General features: G+C 45.2%; 1 protein-coding gene across 1 annotated transcript in view; it reads right to left on the reverse strand.

Annotated features, from left to right (window-relative positions):
- Nucleotides 1-12,326, reverse strand: part of si:dkey-225n22.4 (collagen alpha-1(XXI) chain) — a 69,965-nt gene that overhangs the window by 46,979 nt on the left and 10,660 nt on the right. Inside the window, exons 6-15 of the mRNA XM_048265658.1 lie at nucleotides 11,657-11,830; nucleotides 9,483-9,560; nucleotides 9,266-9,277; nucleotides 8,735-8,833; nucleotides 8,341-8,394; nucleotides 6,577-6,630; nucleotides 5,857-5,910; nucleotides 5,161-5,214; nucleotides 4,835-4,888; nucleotides 4,483-4,536 (exon numbers count right to left, since the gene is read on the reverse strand). Of these exons, the coding sequence (XP_048121615.1) occupies nucleotides 4,483-4,536; nucleotides 4,835-4,888; nucleotides 5,161-5,214; nucleotides 5,857-5,910; nucleotides 6,577-6,630; nucleotides 8,341-8,394; nucleotides 8,735-8,833; nucleotides 9,266-9,277; nucleotides 9,483-9,560; nucleotides 11,657-11,830 (687 nt within the window). The remainder of the gene's footprint in view (nucleotides 1-4,482; nucleotides 4,537-4,834; nucleotides 4,889-5,160; nucleotides 5,215-5,856; nucleotides 5,911-6,576; nucleotides 6,631-8,340; nucleotides 8,395-8,734; nucleotides 8,834-9,265; nucleotides 9,278-9,482; nucleotides 9,561-11,656; nucleotides 11,831-12,326) is intronic.

Genomic DNA, 12,326 nt, shown 5'->3' on the forward strand with positions numbered 1-12,326 from the left:
CCTTTACGTCTAGCGACAGCAAAGTGACACCGGCTGTCCAAGCGCAAACATTCCGTCCATGAGAGCAGTTCAGAGACATGCCAATGGCGTGCTGTAAGGCTGAAGACTGCGTATGGCGTAGACATTTCTTTTGATACTGTTTATAAGTGATGAATAATCTAAACTAATTTGCAACACTGTGATGGAGTTTACTTAGGGTTCCTTTAGGACAGCATAACATAAAAACATTGACAACAACATTTGTGATTGAAGTGTAACTTAACTATCAACTATCAAATGCATTCATTTGTCTCATGTGTACAAGCCAAGGTTTGTTTCATCATCATCCTCGTCATGTCCCTGACGCAAACACGGAGCAACAAAACACAGTATGTAAACAGCTAAGCTAGACTCCTGCTTTCGGATGACAAAGAAATAATGGACATCAATACCAAAAAGCTTTCACCACCAACCCCAGGGTCTAGAGTGCAGGCCCCGTCTATGTAGACTGCAGGAGAATAGAAAGACCCTTTTCTGGCCACAGGGGGAAAATGTAACAGTCTTGGTTTGGGCACAAAACAAATAAGGTAACCTGCCTGCCACAGTGCCAAACCCCCTGCCTACCATGTGCTACCAGAACTAATATTATGTTTTAGCCTCTGAATGAGCTGGAAAATACGAACGGACATCACATCTTTTGACTCAGTAAATTACCCACAAAGTATCTGTGGACATTCTTCATCTTGTAGGAAAATTCACGAGGAAATGGGAAATTACTGAGTGGCTTCATCATTGGCGAGTATGTTTACAGGGACAAGTCCAAGCCAATAACTCACTGAAGAGTTCTTAAAGCACTTGTAAACATGTTTATGGTTGAACAAGTTGTTTAATAAAACCTTAATGACAGTTTCAGGACAGAGACCCAGGATCTGAGAACTTAACTGTGTTCCCATTCATAATGTTCCCATTCATACGGCATACATCTAAATACCCCAAGTCAAAGTTGCTACTTTAATGCATGTGTTATTAGCTAGCTAGCAATATGGAATAAGCAATAAGAAAAAGATGCAACCTTAGTATATGGACAACATGTTAAAAGTATATTTGGAGGCCACACATTAACATTAATAATAAAATGTTTGCTTCACAAACCTACTGAGATTAGGAAACTGTTCTACTACCAAGGTCCTCATCACTGCCTGCAAATATATTCAGGTATTTAGGTATGTACTGTGTGTAGATCTAACTGGTTTATATTTATATTTCTATAAACCTTCATGTTCTATGATGGCTACACTACTGACATATTATTAACGGGCTACGTCAACTTATTTCAGCCTAGTTTGAAATAAAGCCCAGGTCCTGTCTATACAGACCAAGAACAAGAATGTGTCTTTGCCAGAACATCTCCAGCAGGATGTCACAAGCAATAACTCTTCTTATATGGCTTGGAACCTGGAGAAGTAGTGGGCAAACTGTCTGCCAGTAATGTTAAATGGAGCATTGCTTTCAGTGCTGTCAGTCAAGTGAATACAGGTCTTATTCAAACCCCTGCACGAGTAGAGAGGCTTCTTATGGTTCAAAAAACGACTTAAATAGATATGTTGTGCCTAATGTATTTACACAAACACACAGAAATCTCACACAGCCATAACAAACGCAAATACGACGACGCCGTTCCAAGCAAGTACACACAGTTGAGCACACACACATGCATGCTCACACACAGTCACCCTTGAATGAGTTACTTCCATTACACACACACACACACACACACCCACACACACACACACACACACACACACACACACACACACGTGCCGCCCCAAACAACAGGGTTGAATCGAGGTGGACAAGTTTATGTGAGGGCACAGGAGAAACAGCAGTGAGAGCCAGAACAACAAAAAGCTACAATCCCAGCACTGACACACAGCAACCCCAGCACTGACATACAGCAAGCCCAGCACTGACACACAGCAAGCCCAGCACTGACACACAGCAAACATCAGCACTGACACAGCAAAGCCCAGCACTGACACACAGCAAGACCAGCACTGACACACAGCAAGCCCAGCACTGACACACAGCAAACACCAGCACTGACACACAGCAAGACCAGCACTGACACACAGCAAGCCCAGCACTGACACACAGCAAAGCCCAGCACTGACACACAGCAAGCCCAGCACTGACACACAGCTAGCCCAGCACTGACACACAGCAAACATCAGCACTGACACAGCAAAGCCCAGCACTGACACACAGCAAGCCCAGCATTGACACACAGCAAACCCTGAAGGAAGTGGTATGCTTCTCTGTGCAGATTTGAGAATGTATTGTGATAGTGCATGTATAACTGTATGTGATCTTGCATGCATAACTGTATGTGATCTTGCATGTATAACTCTGGTTGTTAATTGTTCTTTAGGAGACTCGTGTTGAAAAGGAAATTAAGCTTTTGGAGTTACTTAACGTTAATGAGCTTCTGCTTTCTTGTGGTATCATAAACCAGGATGGATTCCAAGATATTCTCTTAGAAAACAAAAGGTTAAAGGAGCGTATACTGACAAGGGTACTTTCCGTAATTAGGGGAAACTTCGGAAAATTAAATGTACACCTTCATTAAGAGGAAAGCCATGTGCATGTTGCCTGAGGGAGCAGTTGCAGGAGAAAAAGTGATCTGTCTCCCCCATTCTGAGACCTGATGCCTTTCCCAAAAATGACATTCAGGAAGGGAAAAAAATCCTCCTGCCTTTTTTCCATGTAAACACAGTCATTGTTTTGACTTGCTAATCATCTAAACAGAGTTAATTCAAGGCTAATGTAAACTGTGTGCAAAGGGCTTGTGCGCTGGGCTGCTGTGACTGATTAGGCAGTGCAGTGTTCCCTGAAACCTTATCAAACACTCCCACTCCATATTTATTATTCTTGTGGGATCTGAGCAGCACCGGCAGAAGTCCTGCTTTTCACAGAGACGATTGGGCTTCATCATGCGGAGGGTGGTGGGGTAGTGGACAGCACAACATGCTGACTCTAGGAGCAGATTCTAGTGCAGATATGGGTTTGGACTGCTGGTGAGGTAGCCTGGACACCTGGGGAATGACAGATCTGTTTCCCGTTCAGACTCGTATCTAATTTGGTTGCTGCACTTCTGAGAGATGTGTTTGCAGTCCTTCCGAAAGGATTCAGTAGTTTAATATACAACTTAAATTTACTTTCACCTCTGGTTATGCCCCATGGAAATCGAAAAGTCAACTCTGTGTCTAGACCAGTTTTCAATTGAGAACTGGTTTGGCATCAGGCTGGATGCTGGTCAGGGCCGAAGACCATCAGACACATCTGCTCAGCAACAGGATCAGTCATGTTTCCAAGGCAACTGGCCAAGTCAATATTCCTCAGAGATTTTACAGATGCTGCATCAGTTTCTTGTTCAAGTTGTTAATGTTAAGAAATCTGCAAGGTGTCCTGAAGTGCTGGTGCTAGCTTACTGTAAGCAGTAAGGGCCAGTGTGTCCACTACTCATTAAGAACAAGAACTATAAAATCATGGCAGAATGCAGTTGAGATGGTGGTGGAATATGAATATGATATTTGCCTACAGTAACATGCTGACTGTAGAACTACTAACAGAACTGTCAGACCAGGCCGACCACAATCCATCATGGTCTGTGTCGACACAACAGCAGCACAGCATGTAAATGTGACAGTCTCCCGCTGTAAAGGCTGCTCAGAGAGGCCCTCTCGGTCTGCTGCCATAGACACGGTGCCTCTGCTGTCTAATTGAGGCCACTTAACGAGCCGGCGGACAGGGAGGCTGCTCAGTCTCAGCGTTGGGAGCGTTGGCGGGAGCAGCCGCATGTGCTTCCCATTAGGGAGAGCGGAGTGTGAACACGAGCTCGACAAAACACGTCTTATTACAGCGGAACAGCGTCAGCACCGTGTATGGCGTTGGGTGTGTGTGTGTGTGTGTGTGTGTGCGTATGTGCGTGCGTGCGTGCGTGCGTGCGTGCGTGCGTGCGTGCGTGCGTGTGTGTGTGTGTGCGTGCGTGCCTGTGTGTGTGTGTGTGTGGGGGGGGGGTGCTTGTCCTCCGAGGGCATCCTTCGTGGTAATGACAGGAAAAGTACCAAATTGCTCAGGTGCTGTTCGGATGGCACCGCGGTATTACTGTGACATGCGGAACGAAACACGTGAAACCCATCCTTACCATGTTTCAGTCATAAACGTGCTTCTACTAGATATCAGCCCACTGAGCCATTGCAGAAAGAGGGCAAATATGGATGGCGAAACTATTGGCTTTGTATCATGATTGGGACAGGCACTGATTAAACAGCATTACAAGATCTCAGCCCAAGCTGAGCGGGTCATTGATGATAGCAAACGGTGTCAATATGACAGAAGGATTTCATCACTGAACCGTACACTCATCAGCAGAGAGCCATTCTCCTCTGTCTTGCTTTGGATCTTAATTGTACCCAGTTTCCAAAAAGTGTAAAATGAGCCCACCTTTGGTCCAGTAGGTCCGTCTAGCCCGTCGTTGCCAGGGATCCCCGACTCCCCCTGCACAAAGAAAAAAAAAAACTCCTAAAACAGAGCCCACAATCGATCCCTGGCCAAAGTGCCAACCCAAACATAATTACAGTGATTAGCGCTTTAGTCCCACTGCCAACGCGGAGCAAAGGGTACAGGATGGAATGGAGAAGGCAGACCCTTTTTCCTACTGCAGGCCTTCTGCTATCAGTATTACCAGACTGTTCCTAGACAGTTAGTTGAGAATACTCTCTGCTGGACTTCACAGCATTTCCCAACAAGCAGAACATGAATAACATAACGTCTGGCACTGTCCATGGGAGCCTACCATGGGTCCGGCATCTCCTTTAGGTCCTGCTGCTCCCCTTTCTCCTGGCAATCCCTAAAATATAAAACAATCATCACAATACACTTCAACATTTTAGAAATGAACTGGAAACAGACCCTATAATTACTCTCAACATCTCAGAGGATGTCCAGTTCAGATTGTTAACACAAATATGTCTACACAATGCAGGCAAGATGTTAACACATATATGTCTACACAATGCAGGCATGATGTTAACACAAATATGTCTACACAATGCAGGCAAGATATTAACACAAATATGTCTACACAATGCAGGCATGATGTCATTGCACAAATAGCATTACCCTCTTTCCTGGCATCCCAACGGTCCCTAGGTTTGATCGCGCCATACTTGGACCCTGGAATTAGAGAAGGACAACAGAGCTCCACACACGCGTGTCTGACGCCACTGTAATGTGTGTGTGTGTGTGTGTGTGTGTGTGTGTGTGTGTGTGTGTGAGTGTAATGACACCACTGTAATGTGTGTGTGTGTGTGTGTGTGTGTGTGTGTGTGTGTGTGTGTGAGTGTAATGACACCATTGTAATGTGTGTGTGTGTGTGTGTGTGTGTGTGTGTGTGTGTGTGTAATGACACCACTGTAATGTTTACCCTTCATCTTTCTCCACCCTTCAGCCTCTCCAGTTTTGATATGCCTCAAGTAAAAATAAATCCATTTCCCTCCCATATGTTATTAAAACAAAGATCACCTCCAGCAAGTCGCCATTGTCTTGTTTCCACGGCCCCCAACCAGTTTGTTTGAAATGCCTCGTCAAACCCGGTCAAACCCCTTGGTGGAGCCTTAGACGGGACAGTGGTGAAGGGGCCACCGTAGCTCTGATGTTTGGTTCTGGTCGAGTTCTTACCTGAGGCCACCGTAGCTCTGATGTTTGGTTCTGGTCAAGTTCTTACCTGAGGCCATGGTAGCTCTAATGTTTGGTTCTGGTCTAGTTCTTACCTGAGGCCATGGTAGCTCTAATGTTTGGTTCTGGTTCAGTTCTTACCTTGGGTCCCGGTGGTCCTGGCATCCCTGGAAGGCCTTGTTCCCCTCTGTCTCCCTGAAAAGTGACGAGACAACACAGAGTTGTGGAGCCACACTTTGGGGAACTCGTCAGTGTTGGGGAACTTGTCAGTGTTGGGGAACTCGTCAGTGTTGGGAAATCAGCCCTTATGTACAGTACAGTACAAAACTAGAGTCAGTGTTGGGGAACTCGTCAGTGTTGGGGTAATCAGCCCTTATGTGCAGTACAAAACTAGAGTCAGTGTTGGGGAACTTGTCAGTGTTGGGGAACTCGTCAGTGTTGGGGAACTTGTCAGTGTTGGGGAACTCGTCAGTGTTGGGGAACTTGTCAGTGTTGGGAAATCAGCCCTTATGTGCAGTACAAAACTAGAGTCAGTGTTGGGGAACTTGTCAGTGTTGGGAAATCAGCCCTTATGTGCAGTACAAAACTAGAGTCAGTGTTGGGGAACTTGTCAGTGTTGGGAAATCAGCCCTTATGTGCAGTACAAAACTAGAGTCAGTGTTGGGTAACTTGTCAGTGTTGGGAAATCAGCCCTTATGTACAGTACAAAACTAGAGTCAGTGTTGGGGAACTGGTCAGTGTTGGGAAATCAGCCCTTATGTACAGTACAAAACTAGAGTACAATACCCTTTAGCTGCCGCCAAACTAAACTCAGGACAGCTTTAAACAGGTCAGCCAGTGGTGGACAACAGAGGACCTCACCTTCACCCCTGGGCCCCCCAGCTCTCCGGACTCTCCTCTTGGCCCTGGCTGGCCCTGTGGGCAGATGGCATTAGAAAACTCAGTTACGATTATTACAGTCGTCTGAGGTAAAATTAGTTGTGAATGGGGAGGATTATTATAGTAGTTTCAGATTAGATTAGAGCAGGGATTCCCAAACTGTGGTACGTGTCCCACCGGTGGTACGCGAGCTGCCACTAGGGGGCGTACGCGAGATGAAAAGGGCAATGTCGGAAAGGTGTTAAAATTATTAATTAATTAATAATCAAATTAATTCATAAATAATACATCATTTCGAAATGGATTATAATGATATGGAAACGTGAAATTAAATGAAATCATTTGTAAACTCTATAGGTTATGTTTTCATTAAAGAATAAGCTACCCACAATGCACGTGATTTTCTGCGGGCAGCCAGAATATCTGGCGCGTTAGTTTTGTGGAAGTATAGGCTATGTAGAAGGCTACGCAAACATGGAAAACTGTCTAAAAACAGGGACACTGTGCAAAAGGCCCAATCAAAGCGATGGAAGAGGAGAAGCGAGAGAAACCGAGCAGGACACACGTAACGATGACATGTGATGGGGGCAGAATGATGGAGGCAGAGGCGGCTCCGGAGCGCAGGGGGGTAAAAAAAGGACGAGACAGAAAAGACTGCGCGAAGAAAACGAAAGTATGATGAGGCATACGGGCCGAGGCTTCACTATGATGATGCATACGGGCCGAGGCTTCACTATGATGATGCATACGGGCCGAGGCTTCACTATGATGAGGCATACGCCCGAGGCTTCACTATGATGAGGCATACGGGCCGAGGCTTCACTATGATGAGGCATACGGCCCGAGGCTTCACTATGATGAGGCATACGGGCCGAGGCTTCACTATGATGAGGCGTACAGGCCGAGGCTTCACTATGATGAGGCATATGGGCCGAGGCTTCACATGGATTTATCTAACCAGTCTAATGTTCTCCACTTCACGCTGTTTTTTTGCACATTTTGATTTTGTTATGTAAGTTGGCTAATTGAACATGATGCCTGGAATGCGTCAATAGAATGTGTTACGTTAATGTGTCGGATGGTGGGGGTACGAGAGCCGAGTCACAATGTAAAAGGTGGTCCGCGCCGCGGGAAAAAGAGTTTGGGAACCGCTGGATTAGATGATTAGATTAGATTAGATTCAAGTTCATTGTGCAGAGAACAAGCACAAAGACAACAAAATGCAGTTGAGGAGCAAAAATGTTCGCAAAATGTTTGTCCCTGACAAGGTTGGGCAATTGTCTGGGGGAGAGGGGACTGTTGATAGGCAAAAGTCCGCAAAATGTCCGCCTCCTTGTTGTCCCTGTCAAGGTTGCCATGGTTGTGGACACCTCAACAGGCACAGGCAAGAAGGCAATTGGCGTGTTGTTCCTTTAAGGCTCTAGGTGTAAGTGATTACTAATTGATTATTGCCTCTACTACTTGTATGGTATATGAAACAGGAAATCAGTGTGCACTATTGACTCTCTGGTATATAAAACAGGAAATCAGTGTGTACTATTGACTCTATGGTATATGAAACAGCAAATCAGTGAGTGCTGTTGACTCTATGGTATATGAAACAGGAAATCAGTGAGTGCTGTTGACTCTATGGTATATGAAACAGGAAATCAGTGTGTGCTGTTGACTCTATGGTATATGAAACAGGAAATCAGTGTGTGCTGTTGACTCTATGGTATATGAAACAGGAAATCAGTGAGTGCTCACAGTCTTCCCATCTGGTCCTGGAGGTCCATCTCTTCCTCGCTCTCCACGGAGGCCCTGCATCATTAAGAACACTGTTCATCACACAGTTGTATAGTACATTGCCTGAGAGAGAGGGTGTGTATGTGTGTGTGTGTGTGTGTGTGTGTGTGCGTGTCAGTGAGAGAGAGAGTGTGTGTGTGTGTGTGTGTTTGTATCTCTGTCTGTGTGTGTATGTGCATGTTTGTGTGTATGTGTCTATGTGTGTGTGTTTGTGTGTGTGAGTGTGAGTGTGTGTGTGTGTGTGTGTGTGTGTGTGTGTGTGTGTGTGTGTGTGTGTGTGTGTGTATGTGCATGTTTGTGTGTACGTGTCTATGTGTGTGTGTTTGTGTGTGTGTGAGTGTGTGTGTGTCAGTACCCTTGGTCCAGGAGATCCCGGTGGTCCTGGGCTACCTTTGGAGCAGTCACACTCCTTTTCTGCTGGCTCTTCGACTGCAGGCTCACGGTCCAGTGGACACTGAAGTGGCAAAGACCAAAGCAGGACTCACTTTATCCATCTTCCCTTATGTGTTTAAAGAATACTTGGCCTCTCTGCACCTCACATGCTCTAGTGGCAGCAGAGGTGGCATGTGGGGATGCCATGCTCTAGTGGCAGCAGAGGTGGCACGTGGGGATGCCATGCTCTAGTACCAGCAGAGGTGGCACGTGGGGATGCCATGCACTAGTACCAGCAGAGGTGGTACGTGGGGATGAATTGTCATTGTTGCATGATGTGTTAAGTGTATTCATTTAAAGAGTGCTTCTCCTCTCTGCACTTCACATTCTCTAGTACCAGCAGAGGTGGCACGTGGGGATGCCATGCTCTAGTACACGTAGGGATACCATGCTCTAGTACACGTGGGGATGCCATGCTCTAGTACCAGCAGAGGTGGCACGTGGGGATGCTTACCCTCTCATCATCCTGTTTAAGGGAAACAAAGAAAATAAACAGACATTAGCCACAGAATTAGTAAATAATCATATGAGCAGATTTAGTCTTAGCTTAGAAGAGCATAATTCTATTGCATTCTATGCTAGTTCAATTCTATTGCATATTCTATGCTAGTTCAATTTTATTGCATATTCTAGTTAAATTCTATTGCATATTCTATGCTAGTGTGTTTTACCACAGAGTAGATCTCACACGCCGTCTCCCGCTCACTCTGCTCAGGGTCACAGTACAGCCGCAGTTTCTGGATTTCCACCTGAATTCATTAAGAAAATAACCAACATATGACATGGAATGGAAAGAAAGAAAGGAACGTTGTGTTTATTTTCATAAAATAGGCACATCTGACTAGTGAATGTTGCAGTCAGCAATCGTACGCCATTTCAAGCTCATTACATTTTTGTCACATTCAGCAAATGTCTCCCTAAGATCAGCTAGCTGCCCATCTAGTGAGTAGACTATAAAGAAACGGTCTCTGTAGGCAGCCCAGGCTCTGAAGACTGTAAACAAACAAATTGGGGGCAGCCTGTCCCCCAAATAAAAATGAAACACTGTGTGGAGTTTTTCTGAGAATACTGACGGGAGGGGTGAGCTACCCATATTTTTAACCCAAAGAGTGTTTCTCTTAAGGAAACTTAACAGTTTTGATGTTAGTAGAGAAGTCCTAAGGATGGTCTAAACCAGTCTGCTGGAAAGTGTCATCTCATACACATGCTGGTATGGGAATCTAGGGTCTAGGAGCAAAAGTAAGCTCACAAAAATGATAAATAAAGCCAGTAAAATCACACTGAACCCCCAGAGGCAGCTGGTAGAACTGTACACAACCCACACTAAGAGGAAAGCCCTACAGATAGCTCAGGACCCCTCACATCCACCACTTCACACTTTTGAAAGACTCCCTTCAGGAAGAAGATACAGAGTACCTACATCAAGCAGAAACACTTTCATTAAAGCTTTTATACCATCATCCATTATTTTGCTAAATCAATTGCTAAATGTATGAGTTTTTATAATTCATAATCCCTGCCCCCACAGAACCTTTGATATCTTGGACTAACTTATATTATTCATTCTTTTATTGCTTTTATTGAGATCAACCTTTATTGCTCATTTCCATGTCTCCATATGTTGTACCTGCTGTAAAGTCTTGATTGTGTGTGATATATGTTGTGTGTAGTGTTGTTTGTGTGTGATATATGTTGTACCTGCTGTGTAGTGTTGTTTGTGTGTGATATATGTTGTACTTGCTGTGTAGTGTTGTTTGTGTGTGATATATGTTTGTGGGCCCAAAGATGAATTTCCACAGCAGTGGAAAATAAAGACTTCTATTCTATTCTCTCTGATTTGCTTTGTTAGGTTCTTGATTAAAATATAATGCAGATTTGTGAAAAAGGAAACCTCCCCTTTTCATCTAACTATCCTCTCATGTTTTACACTGTTAAAACACTTCCTTGTGCATAATGTGCAATGCACAGACATGGCAACCACACTCTTACATGCACTCCCCTTTTACTTGTTTATTTGTGTGAAGGGTGTCATTGCGTTGCTGTGTATGTATTTATGTCTTGTGTGCGTCTTTTGTGCTATTGTAGATTGTAACAGTGTGGGTATATTGGTACAGACCGCCCCCCCTCTAACATGGTTTAGCCCAAGGACTTAATTGAGGTAATTGGCTGGCCTATTTAAAGGCTGTCTCATTTAATAAAGGGTGCCAAGAGACTAGAAACAGAGGAGACAATGGAAGACGAATGGAAAAGCTAAAGATCCAGGGACAGGGAAGTTGACAGTTTAATGTTTGAAGTTGATGTTTAAATGTAAACCTTGCTTGCTGTGAGGCAAGGGGAGGTTTGGTCCAGAGTTGCAAGGTCGCCTTGTTTGGACCATGAGCCTAGAAAGAGTAGGTTATAGAAACTGTTGCCTAGTTTAAGGGCGAGATAAGTTGTTGCCTTGGGTGTCCTGAAGATCCCTGGATTTTATGTCTGCATTCCTGTCGATCTTTCTGGTGGTTCATGGACAATAAATGAATATCTTTTTGTAGTGAACTGCTGTCTCCCTCCACCTTCTTCCCTCAAACACCATCTTATCTAGTGGCGCACCTCCCTAAATGTAGGATGGCCACCACTGTCCCTCACAACGTTGTTTTGGGGTGAAAGCGTCTGCTAAGAAACGTAAACATAAACATAAACACAAATACAAACACAACATCATGCCCAATCACTGACTGCACCTTTAAGGATGAAGAGTCTGGTCTCCATAAACGGCACACTTCAAAAACAGCACCTGCACATTAGCGCAGCCTTGTATTCAGACGCAGGGACGAGCCCTGTGCCATCATATCAGTGGGGGACCTACAGGAGCGGTGGCCTCTGCGCTGAGCTTCTTGGCGATCTGCGTCTTTCCGTTGATGTAGATGGGCACCACCGGGTCCAGCCTCTCGTCCTGCACCTGGACGTCGTCAAGGAAACAGGTGACATGGCGGGGCCTGACCAGCACCTTCAGCTGGTGCCAGCCCTCGTCAAAGAGCCTCTGTAACGAGAGGGGCCGCAACAGCCAATCAGATCACGGGCTCACCACACACATTCTCCCCGTACAGGAAAAATCATCAAACCTGTGTGTGTGTGTGTGTGTGGAGGCACGCCACATGCTGGAATTCATCACATCTCCCTAAAATCAGCAAACACACACACACACACACACAACGTTGTCTCAGGCGCAGCATGTATGCATAAGTGATTTTGCGTGGCCACTTCCGTCACTCCTTAGTGACAGTCAATTTGAAGTTGTAGCCATTGGTCTCCAATTGAATCTAAAATAACTTGGAGAAGAGCCCAAAGAGAGCTGCAGAGGCCTGGGCAGGACAACGCTGGTGCCATGTTGCCGTGTGTGTGTGTGTGTGTGTGTGTGTGTGTGTGTGTGTGTGTGTGTGTTTTTGCTGGTTTTAGGGAGATGTGAGAACGCTGGTGCCATGTTATTACAGCTCCTGAAATGGACTCCTTTCTCCCAATTCATTTTTCCTGTATAG

This window comes from Alosa alosa, chromosome 16 (assembly GCF_017589495.1).
Source record: "Alosa alosa isolate M-15738 ecotype Scorff River chromosome 16, AALO_Geno_1.1, whole genome shotgun sequence".
In the NCBI taxonomy this organism is placed as follows: domain Eukaryota; kingdom Metazoa; phylum Chordata; class Actinopteri; order Clupeiformes; family Clupeidae; genus Alosa; species Alosa alosa.